The 12,045-nt window shown below is 34.8% G+C and overlaps 1 protein-coding gene across 1 annotated transcript; it reads left to right on the top strand.

Annotated features, from left to right (window-relative positions):
* The first annotated feature begins 643 nt into the window (after window positions 1-643).
* SGO1 (shugoshin 1) lies at window positions 644-12,041 on the top strand. Its single transcript, XM_032408782.1, has 7 exons — window positions 644-785; window positions 867-1,063; window positions 4,631-4,698; window positions 6,460-6,518; window positions 7,512-8,318; window positions 10,681-10,867; window positions 11,089-12,041. Exons 1-7 carry the CDS (start codon window positions 644-646, stop codon window positions 11,228-11,230), a joined length of 1,602 nt encoding a protein of 533 aa, XP_032264673.1. The 3' UTR covers window positions 11,231-12,041.
* The last annotated feature ends 4 nt before the right edge of the window (window positions 12,042-12,045 follow it).

Here is a 12,045-nt window from a genome sequence, read left to right as displayed (position 1 = left end):
TAGCCTATTAAAATTGTATATAGTGCTACATAGTTTAATTAAACCTCTGAAGATCACCTTGACTTTCTTGAGAGTATGTGCTATATCTTAAGTATTGGCTTAAAAGAGTGTGGAAGAAAGAGTTAATCAAGTGACCTAATCTGATAAATTAATAATATAGAGCAGAACTGGAAAACAAAGCCCACATATATGATTACCTCTGAACTAATGCTTTAAGTCTAGTAAACACTAAAACACTAAATGTTAGTCATAAACATTGTAGGAAACATAAATAATAATAACATCAAAATATAATATTAAGTATTTCCCATAATGCCTAGTATATAGTAAACCCCCGGTGAGTATTTGTTAAAGAATAAATAGTGGCATATTACAGAGTCTTTGGGTTGAAATGCGTACTTATTAACCTTGCTTATAAAGTACCTGAAGAGGCTAATATTATGCCAAAATATTAATGAGATTTAAAAGCTGCAAAATCTAAGTTATTACTAGGTTAGCCATCTTCTTTAAGCTAACTCTACAGTTACTACGTCTATTTAATCCATTCTCTGTGAACAACCTGTGTTTTCAATCTTGTTTTATATTTGATGATATTATCTCTTAGAAAACTTACTTTTTATTGTTTTAAATTCCCAGGCAGAAGATGGCCAAGGAAAGGTGCCTTAAAAAGTCCTTTCAAGACAGTCTTGAAGACATAAAGAAACGGATGAAAGAGAAAAGGAATAAAAATTTGGCAGAGATTGGCAAACGAAAGTCTTTTATAACTGCGCCATGCCAAATAATCTGTAAGAGATTTTCATGTGCTTTTGCATCACTTTTTAAGTTTAGATTTAATACATAATAAAAAAAATTTTATCCTCTTTTAGCCAACACTTCTACACTGCTAAAAAACTACCAAGACAACAACAGAATGTTAGTTTTAGCTTTGCAAAATGAAAAATCCAAAGTGAGAGAAGCCCAAGATATCATCCTCCAACTGAGAAGAGAATGTTACTACCTCACATGTCAGCTATACGCATTGAAAGAAAAACTAACTGCACAACAAACAGAAGAAACTGCTCAGGTATTTTTATTACAAATGGTGAATTTCTGAGGAAAAAATGTGACAGCCATGAATTGGCAATTTAGATCAGTTACGTTATTTAAATTAATTACTCATAGCTCTGTTATCAGTGAATTGATTAAAACATCTCTCACCAGTTAAGAAAACTTCAAGCACATACGTGATTGAGGCTTGAGCTTGTATAACTTGGTTCTGAAAGCAGGTAGCAAGACAAGGTGCAGAAGAACTAGTTTAGCCTGTTGCACTGCTGGTCCCTTCGACTGTTCAGCTAAGTGAATCAAAGATACCTAAAGGTCTGAAAGTGGTACTTGATGCGGGCTAGTCCAGAAGTTTTAATCAGTGGTATAAATCTTACCTTTTCTATGTAGTTTTGTTACATTTAGTAAGGTTTTATAAGAAATACCTTAATTTGGGAGGGCGGTATTTAAGTGCTTTTTGAAGAGTCATTTTTACTACGAGTTGGTTAAATAAGGAAAACTACACATTAACTGGGTATTAACAGAAACAGTTTACTTTCTTCCTGGTTGGCCATCTGTTTGCTATGCTGGTGAAGACAGTTGTGTTGGCACTTGGGCCAGGAAACCAGAGAAGAAAGCCAGACCATAGTGATTAGGGGATATAGACTCAGGAAAGGAATAAAGTCACCTCTCTGCTGACAGGGGGAGTCAATGAAAGAGTTCTTGCTTCCCTGCACCTAAGATGATTACATATTTTTTTCTGTGTATGATACAGGGAATGTACATATGCATATATATGCAATACATGCATATACAGTGTAGCAGAGAATTGTCTATAAAGATATGATATAATTTCCTTCATGTGAGGGTTAGATTATTTTTAAAAGGGTTTTTTTTTTTCCTTCAGAATATAATCTTTCCTAATTTTTTTTCTTTTCCTTGTTTAGTCAACTAGTGAGGAAAAAAAAAATCCCTCCAAAGATATTTGAATCTTCCTTTTCCCTTTCCTAAGCTTTTGATGGAATCATATAGAATAGTGAAAAATGAGTACCTGATAAGATAATCACAAAAACAGTGGGAAGAATTCTATTATTGCAGGCCTTTTGACATTTATCAATGATTTTTGAGTATTTATTAAAACATATTATTAGTTGCTGGGCAAAATTGTTCTTAGCATTTAAAACATCAGTTTGTTTTCTGCCATATACTTGCTACATGTGTCACTCTCTCTCAACCATCATTCTATGCTCGTGCTTCCATGCTCATCAAGTCAATTTATCAGTGATGGAAAAGCTTAAACTGTTTTAATAAGAAGGATGTTTTTCTTGGCTGACAATAGTTAGCTTATAGGGATTAATCACAAAGTAATTTCTAATAGCCTTTTCTTCCCTAAATTTTATAATGAATCTTTTTAGTAACTTGTTATTAAATTATATTATTCTGGGGGTGCCTGGGTGGCTCAGTCGGTTAAGCGTCTGCCTTCGGCTCAGGTCATGATCTCAGTGTTGTGGGATTGAGTCCTGCATTGGGCTCTCTGCTCAGCGGGGAGTCTGCTTCTCCCTCTGACCCTCCCCTCTCTTGTGCTCTCTCTCTCTCTCAAATAAGTAAATAAATCTTTAAAAAAAAAAGTCTAAAAAAATAAAAACAAATAAAAATAAATTATATTATTCTGTAGTTAAATATTCTCCTTTATTTACCTTCAGTAATACTACTACTTAAATTTAGAACATTAGCTATACTGAAAATAAATTGAAGACTTTTAACAGGATTAAATTTCTAGTTGTTTTGTTTCTCTTGAACAGTTTTAACCTATCGTAATGTCAGCATCTTTTATGTGCATCAAATTCAAAAAAACAACTGAACTAAATTAGAGTGATCTCTAAGGAATCTGTCTGGAGCTTTCACCTTCCTGATACAAATCTACAAATCTGCCTGTGTCTTTGCTGTTCTTCATCTTTCCTCCTGTCACAGTGGCAGAAGTGCCTCTGCTCCTATGGAAGGCTGAGACCTCCGCTGTGCATCAGATTCCCTTTTTCTCATCTCTAGGACTTTGCTCCTAAAAGTTTGTGCTCTTTCAACACGTATTTCCTTCTTGGCTGAATCATTCTAGCCATCATACAAATGTGCTTTAGTATCTCTTCCCTTAAGAGGAAAAGAAAATAAATGAAACCTCTCCTGGTTTCACATCCCTCTACTCATTTCTCTGCTTCCCTTCACAGCAGAACTTTAGCAGAGAGAACAGTGCACTTCACTTCCTCAGCTTCCATTTACATTTGAACTTACTCTTACCTGGCTTTTATCCCCATCGTTCTATGGTCACTGTGCCAGGTGCCCACAACCCCCATTTTTAGTGGCCACTTCTCTTTCTTCTTGACCTTGAAGTAATAAACAACATACTTTGATCTCTCAGCTTTCTTACTATCATACTCTCCTGGTTGTCCTACCTTTCTGACTGTTCCAAGTCAGCCTCCTTTGCTTGCTTCTTCTTTACTTTCAAATGTCCATTGTCCTAGACCCATCTTATCTTATCCCCCTCCCACAGCTTTAAATACTATCTGTCTGCTGATGACTTCCAAATTTATAGCTCAACACACACACACAACTACTTTTTGATATATCTACTTAAATACTTATAAAGGATCTCAAACATATTTTGTACAAAGTACAACTCTTTATTTTCCCTCTCCCAAAGATATTGTATATTTCTGCCTCTGTGAGTCTTACTCATCTCATAAAACAACCTATCCATTTGCTCAAGTCAAAACCAAAGAGGCTTCCCTCTCCCTCACTGTCCCCACCTCCACCCCTATTCAATCTCAGCACACTTTGTTCTCTTAACACCTTCCACTGGGCTTTACCTCTGTAGCCATAGGACTCGAGTCCTAGCTAATATGAATGTCTTGCTAGATTTACTACAATGACTTCCTAACTCCTGCTCTTGGCCCCTTTCAATCCATGTTTCACACAGTGGCCAGACTGATCTTCTTAAAACTTAGATCATTTTACTTTCCTGCTTAACATTTACATGACTTCCCATCACACTTAGACTAAAATCCAAACTCATGGACTCCCAAGGCCCCACATTATGTGGCCTCTGTGCGCACATGCCCTACTGTTCTCACTATGAGACAGGTCATAGATGACTCCAGCCACAATGGCCTTTCTTTTCTAAACACAGCAAGGTTTTTCCTACACCATGACTTTTGTATTTGCTGTTTCTACCACTTTTTCTTTCCCTGCTCTTTCAATGGCTGGTTCCTCTGCATTCTTTAGATTTCAGATGAAAGTCACCCTATCTAAGAGAACCCTCCAACCTCAAGTACTCTGTCACTTCAACTCTGAGTATTTCCTTCATAACACTTTATCAATATCTGAAATAATTATTTATATATCTCTTTCCCTTCATTTTAAATTTTTCTCTCCCTACACTAGAATTAAGCTTTATGAGGGTTGGACTTAAATCTATTTTTAAGCTGCTATAGATCTAGTTTCTAGAACAGAGCCTGACACCATATAGAGTGTGCACATGTTTTTATTGTTAAATAAATGAATGCTTTGTTATGAATATTTCAATTGTACCACCATTTTCTTTGTTTTAATATATTAACAGAACCAGGAAATATGTCCCTCTGGAATGGACTCCAATAGTGACAACAACTCTGGGGATTTATTTGTGAAGTTAGTATCAAATTTCATTATTGGGGGGTGGGAGGGAAGGGGTGGCTGGGTGATGGACATTGGAGAGGGTATGTGCTATGGTGAGCGCTGTGAATTGTGTAAGACTGATGAATCACAGACCTGTACCCCTGAAACAAATATTATATTTTAATAAAAATAATAAAAAATTTTTATTATTATGATTACTAATATCAAGAAAGATTTAATTCTGTGATGCATTTACGAAAGAAAATTTGCATAATACAGATTCTTGTGTTTGAGTCTGATGTTTTCTCTTCTAAAAATGTATTTAAAAAATATACATTGATATTGTTACATTTAGCCAAGCCAAAACTTTCTTATGTTTACTTTTCTGATGTCTAGGAATAAGCTAGTTATTTAAATATAACTGAATTTCTTCAGTTATATTTTTCTTATATCATGTTTTTATTCTAAGGATTGGTTATTCAAATGATGGTATTTTGCCAGTACTACAAATAGTCTGGTTTAGAAACGAAATATAATAAAACATCATGTTTAACACAGCTATCACCCTGTCTTGCTAATCCAATTCATTCCTAAATATAGTCAGACCCCCATATACCCTCCTCCCCTTCTGTTAGATCAAGTATACTTTGCTTATGAATTATTGAGATATAATTATATATAGTAAAATGCACAGATCTTAATTACATAGTTTAATGAGTTTGACTAATATATACACCTGTGGAACCAAAATCTCAATTATGATATAGAGCACTGCTGTCACTCTAGCTGGGCTTTCTTAGTTTCAGCATTATTGACATTTTAGGCCAGATCATCCTTTGTTGTGGAGGGCTATCCTAAGCATTGTGGGACATTTAGCAGCATCCTTGGCCTCTACCACTAAATGTCAGTGGCACTTCCCTCCCCCAGTTATGAGAAGCAAAAATGTCTCCAGACAGTGCCATGTATCCATATAATTATCCCCAATTAGAACCATTGCCATAAGCCATCTCCTCCTATCCCTTTCAAGTCTATGCCCTTCTCTTCACAAAAGTAATCACTAAGATGCTTTCTATCCCCATATTAATTTTAATCATGAATAGTTGAAAATAGTTGAACTGTAAGATCTGACAAAATATTTATGTAATGGTCAAAAAGTAAGATGGGGTAATTGACTTTCTATAAGATTCCTGAAATTGTTAATTAGTTACCATAACTTACCTAAACCTGTATTTGATTTTCAATGTTTAGAGGGAAAAATTCTCTATAGGGAATAAAGAATAAAATTAGGGTGAAACAGCCAGTCATAGTATTAAAGCATAAAGAAAATTGTTTCATGAGCCAAAGGGGGACAAGATTTTTTAAAATAAATAGGATTAACTTTAGAGGGGTCAGTAGTTAGGCATCATAAAAACATAAACTACCAAGAAAAGAAAAAAAAGATCATAGCTCAGCTAATGATGAAGCAGGCTGATAAAGAGTAATCAGATTCCATTTCTATAATAGATTTTATAAGTCAATACCGATTGGCTGTTTCTCCAGGTAAATGAAATTATGAGTTATGGCATGTCTTCATTGATAAGGTAGTTCTTCCAGTGGGAGTTGAATGTCAGTCATAACAAACCAGCCTCCATATAATCAGCATAAATGTTTTTTTTTTCTTTGAAACTGAACAGATACACTGATTTAAAATAGAATTATGAAATGATACTAAAGAGAAAATTTTAATCTTAAGAAAATCTTAAATTTGTTTTTATTATAAAATTGTTAAATAAATTTCTATTTTTCATTGGCTAGACAAGTTCCTCTTCAGGAAGCTCACCTTCCAGGACAAGGAGAATCATTCCAAATAGAAGGTAATTCAAGTGAAAATCTAAAAGTACTATTAAGGGGAAGATGAGATCTTTGTGAACAAGTAACAAATTTCTCTAGTATTTTTTTAACTTTTTAATTTGCTCATCTGGCATTCTTCTGCTCAAAGCAAATCTGTTTATTTTACACAGAATAATAACAGTTTTAAAATACTTCCATTTATTTTGCCAAATCTATAATCAGCTATAAACGGCTGCAATTTACTGAGCCCTACTATGTGCCAAGCTCTGTGTTAGCCATTTTACATACATTCTGTCACTTGACCCTCACAACAACTTGGACTGTAGGTACAGTTGGTCCCACTTTATATAGACTCAAAGAAGTAAAGTATCTTACAAGAAGTGGCCCGAATGGTAAAAGCTAGTGTTTAAACTCAAAGCTGACCTCCAAAGCCATGCCATTCTTTCCACTTCTAAATTGACATGTCCCTATTCTCAAATATCAATCCTTTCTACTTGAACTAAGCTTTGAAGAAGGGATAGCATTTGAATAAGCAGAACCAAATATCCTCACTTTTCCTAAAAATACAGATTATATTTCTTACCTGAAGGGCTTTGCAATTATCCCAATCTTACTCATTTTCAAAGAACACCTTAGCTCCCACTTTCTCAAGTGTACTTGTACTACTTTAAAATATGAGGTTCTTTTCCACTGAATCCCATACATGTAGATACATATAGCCTACTAGTTTTTCTTGAAACCTTTAAATCGGGGACACACAAAACCCCCAGTTAGAATATTTTCGAAGGTTATATAAGAGTCTTTCACAAGTCAGATAGAAGCCATCAATTGATCATTGCCAAATAAATAGATGGCAGTATTAAGTTCCCCAGATTTGTATTTACTTAGAGCCAATGTGGAGAAACTACAGAATGACTTTTCATTTATTCCATTTTTAATTTTGAGTTCTAAGATTTCTGAAATTAAAGTTTTCATAAAGTAAAACTATTTTTCTCATTTATTTTTTAAATTCTCAGAGCAAATACCTATTTCTCAAGATAGACTGGGATTTGATTTGGATTCAGATGAAAATAAATCTGCTGATAATGTCTTACCTAGAACTGTATCTGTCCGTCGGAGTTTAAAGAAACATCTCAACAATCTATGTCAGTTCAATACCTTGGATGATTTTGAAATCAGTCATTTCTCAGTGCAGCCCTTTGAATCTGAAAGATGTGTAGACCCACTAGTAAACATGCACATAACAGAAAACGTAGAACAAAGTGTTTGTCAATGGAATAAGGATCAAATTAACTTATCACCAAAGCTGATTGACCCAGGAAGACCTGCTAAAACAAAAGAAAACATTTTAGAATATAAATTTGAACAAACTGAAAATAAGCACAGAGGTGCACAAGGAAGAAGAGGAGAAGAGAAAAGAAAAACTAACAGAAGGAGAAAATCAAAATCTGTATCAAAGTATAAAGGGAGCAAAAGTGAAAACAAAAAAACTGTTTCCAAAAAAAAGTTGGATGAATCTGTCATTTCCAGTGATGCTTACAATTTTAACTTGGAAGAGGGTATTCATCTCACTCCTTTCCGACAAAAAATGAGCAATGATTCTAACAGAGAAGAAAACAACAATGAATTTGAAGTGAGCGTCTATGAATCAAGTGGTTCAGGAGATGATTCTGATGACCTCTATTTGCCCACTTGCAAGTACAGTCAAGATCTCTCCAGTGAATCAGATAGGAGCCCAGTCGCCAGGTCTCGACCTAAAAGAGCACTAAAATACAGGGATGAAAAAGAGATGGAGGATTCTAAGCTTACAAAAACTCCTATAAGTAAGTGATCTACTTGTTTGCCTGCATTTTTAATGTTTATAATAAATGATCACTCCTGATGCTTATATGCTATACTTACCATCTGTTTCTCTGGGGGAGATTAGACTTGCCATCTGTCTCTGGGGGAAGTTCTGATTAAACAATGGGGGCCTGGGATGGAAATCACAATTGTGTGGCTATGACCTACTTTAAGCTAATTTAAATCTTCTTTAAAAACAAATACTCCTTTTTACAGAGAAAGCATTTTTATTTTTAGTAAATGAAGCCTTCCAACATAAGGAAAAACTTTTTGGTGGAGTTAGGTTGAATTAAAATATCTTTTATACACTCACCTGAAACAGGCCCTTGAAAATGAAATCAAATTTGAATCCAGTGACCTGTCATTTTAATGGCTTTGCTTCATATTCAATTTGACAGGAACCATGATTATAAATTGATTCATTCTAGGTAATGAAAGGTGGCTAGACCAAACTTTTTCCTCAGTTGATAGGCTTAGTATTCTTCTCTAAGACATTTGTAAGACACCTAAAAACTGTGACTTAGAAAAATCTTGCTTTTATTAGATCAAAAGTAGGCATGGTTCAAAAGTTGATGATAGAGCCTGCATCTGCCCACAAAGATTCTCATCTGGAAAATTTAGTTAGTGTGGTTAAACTAATTTGTTTGGTCAGGTTGTAGCATTCCTAAAACATTGTCATGCTATTTCATTTGATACTCAGAAAAACTCTATGAAGGGGCACCTGGGTGGCTCAGTCAGTTAAGCGTCTGCCTTTGGCTCAGGTCATGATCTCAGTGTCCTGGGATCGAGCCCCGCAGTGGACTCCCTGCTCAGCCGGAAGCCTGCTTCTCCCTCTCCCCCTGCTTGTGCTCTCTCTCTGTCAAATAAATTAAAACCTCAAAAAAAAAAAAGAAAAAAGAAAAACTCTATGAAGTGTAGGTATTACCATGTTTGTATTATTTATAAGGAAACTTAAACCTAAAAAATTTAAATGACTTTCCAAGGTCAACCAGTTAGGCAGTGGTAGTATACAAATGCATGGTTTTTTTAATATGCTATAATAATGTTACAAAATCAAACAAGACCGGTGAAATGTTGATAATTATTGAAGCTAGGTAACTGGGGTTTCATTATTATTGTTGTCTCTGTATTTGTGTATCCTTGAAATTTTACACAATAAGTTTAAAAAAAAAAAATTACACTCTACTATAGTGTCAGAGTTTAATCCCCAGATCATCAGCATCACCATTACGTGAAACCTCTTAAAAATGCAGAATCTGAGGCCATACCCTTGAATCAGAATCTGCATCTTTTTAACAAGTTCCCTGGGGAATTTGTATATATATAAATTTTGAGAAGTACTGTTCCAGAATATAGCAACTGATCGGATGTTGCTTAGCCATATTTTCCAAACTAAAAGTTGGAATAATTAGTATAGTACAGTGTACTTATGTGGGGACAAAAAAAGACAGTATTTGAAACCTAGATAACCCTGGTTGCTAAATATAGGCATTTTACAGTTATAGTTTGACTACGAAAAACAATTTGCCTTTTTAAAGCTGTGTGAAGAGATTGTCTTATAGTGTCCTTCTGTGTGCTGAGTACCTGTCACTCAAAACAGATCTAGCTCCAAAGTAGAATAACTCGGATGCCTATGATAGGAAAAACATTGGGTAACTTTTTTAACATATTAGCTTTACCAGAGTGAACCCCTATCCTGCTAGTCTCCACAGAGGCTATGGTGTAGAATTCTCATTTATTTAATAAAGTGAGTTTAAGTGGCTTTTTTTTTTTTAAGATTTTATTTATTTATTTGACAGAGAGAGAGAGACAGCGAGAGAGGGAACACAAGCATGGGGAGTGGGAGAGGGAGAAGCAGGCTTTCCGCGGAGCAGGGAGCCCGATGTGGGACTCGATCCCAGGACCCTGGGATCATGACCTGAGCCGAAGGCAGACGCTTAACACCTGAGCCACCAGGTGCCCCTAAGTGGCTTAAGACTGTAGGAAGCCACTTGATAAATTTTGGTATTGAAAAAGATGGAGGCCTTGATGATTCTACAGAGCAAGGTGGAACTAAAATGCAATTCCATAATTGAAAGTAATTCATTATGCCCACGTTATTGTTAAAGAATTGTAATTTTTTTTTAAAGAATTTTAAGTTTTAGTAACTTGTTGTATCAGTTCTTCACATCCACAGTAATATTTCAGTGTTATCTGGGATGAAAAAATGAATGGGTTAAAAAAATCTATTATAAAATGCTGGATTTGTATATGTTTAGGATGTGTAATTGCACACAATTTTAGTTCTTGTGGTTTTTTTTTTCTTTCATTTGGAACCATATTCAGTAAAAGTTGTTTTTATAGGTGCACTACCTAAAACTCACCGCTCACCTCATTGTAGCCTGAAGGATATCACCAATGTCCCCTTGTATCCTGAGGTGAAAATCAGAAAACTTTCTCTTTCTCCAAAAAAGAAAGAAAGCCCAGCAGTGTTGCTGCCTAAGCGCAGGTGCGCAGTCAGTATGAACTATAAGGAACCCACACTCGCTTCGTAAGTATTTGATTTGTGGGACCCCACCTCTAATGATACATGTGGGGGGAGTAAGGTTTGGAGCTTTTTTCAAGAATGAGTCTGGTTGAAATATAAAATTTTGATTAAAAACTGAAGTGGGAATATTAGCACTGGCATATTTTACAATAAGTTTATATTGAAGAGTGAATTAGTATTGGGATGTTTATAATTATGCTTAAGAGTTCTTTTTACCCTTATAGGAAACTGAGAAGAGGAGACCCTTTTACAGATTTGTGTTTCTTGAATTCTCCGATTTTCAAACAGAAAAAGGATTCCAGACGCAGTTCTAAAAAAAAAAAGTATGAAGCAAATACAGTGAAGTGTTTGTTGGACGCTGTTTAAATTCATCCTGTTACACTTCCTTCTATCTCTCCAAGGGAGAATCTCTAAGATAGTACACAATAGGGTTGAATTGTTGCCATGGAATACTCTTTGACCAAACTCTAGATCACGGAAATTTCTTCAAAACTGTACTTCAAATGTGATGCTTTTTTTTTATACCATTAATAAATTTGGTTTATTTTTTCTTTTAAATATAAATAACTGGACTTAAGCCCTATTTCTTAAACTGTCTAAAACTCTTAGTTTTACTCAGAATGTATCTTCTGCAAAAATTTTAGAAATGAGTAATCAAATTAAGATGTTTTAATTATAAGCTTCTGGTGCCTTTATTTTTCCCTTAAGTGGAAAATACTAGAATGAATGATTTTTGGACAGGCCAAGGATCTTTTGAAACTCTTTATATAACATTTGAATAAAATAAATCCTTGGCATGCATAGTAGGGTATACCCTAAGTTGTTTGTGGATCCCTTATACCACTGTTGTATTTAAAATTTCAAATAAAATGTGAGATCATTATTAAAGAATTAATGGTTGCTTAGGCTCAGGGACTAGGTAAGTGACTAGCTCTGAATACCAAGCAGTGTGTGTACATTGTTCAGTGATACCTCAGCAAAATCACAAGTTGTTATGTCTTGGACTTTCAGGATAGTTCCCTAATTAGTGGTTACCATGTTGGGGTCAATGCAGATAAAGAATATTTCCATCACCACAGAAAGCTCTCTATTGGGTGATTGCATTTTTAATATTTCTGTATTCTTGCTGTAGCATTTATCCATACACTGTTAAGAATTGTTTTATATTTTAACATTTTACA

Source organism: Phoca vitulina, unplaced genomic scaffold (assembly GCF_004348235.1).
Source record: "Phoca vitulina isolate PV1807 unplaced genomic scaffold, GSC_HSeal_1.0 scaffold10, whole genome shotgun sequence".
NCBI lineage: Eukaryota > Metazoa > Chordata > Mammalia > Carnivora > Phocidae > Phoca > Phoca vitulina.
Note: the sequence above shows the minus strand (reverse complement) of the source record. Positions and strands in the feature narration are given on the sequence as shown.

What these genes read in the sequence shown, in the direction of transcription:
- SGO1 (XM_032408782.1), top strand. Translation starts at nt 644, where the DNA reads ATGGCCAAGGAAAGGTGCCTTAAAAAGTCCTTTCAAGACAGTCTTGAA. An exon ending in TGCGCCATGCCAAATAATCT is followed by an intron (nt 786 to 866) that starts GTAAGAGATTTT and finishes ATCCTCTTTTAG; the next exon opens with CCAACACTTCTACACTGCTA. An exon ending in AGAATCATTCCAAATAGAAG is followed by an intron (nt 6,519 to 7,511) that starts GTAATTCAAGTG and finishes TTAAATTCTCAG; the next exon opens with AGCAAATACCTATTTCTCAA.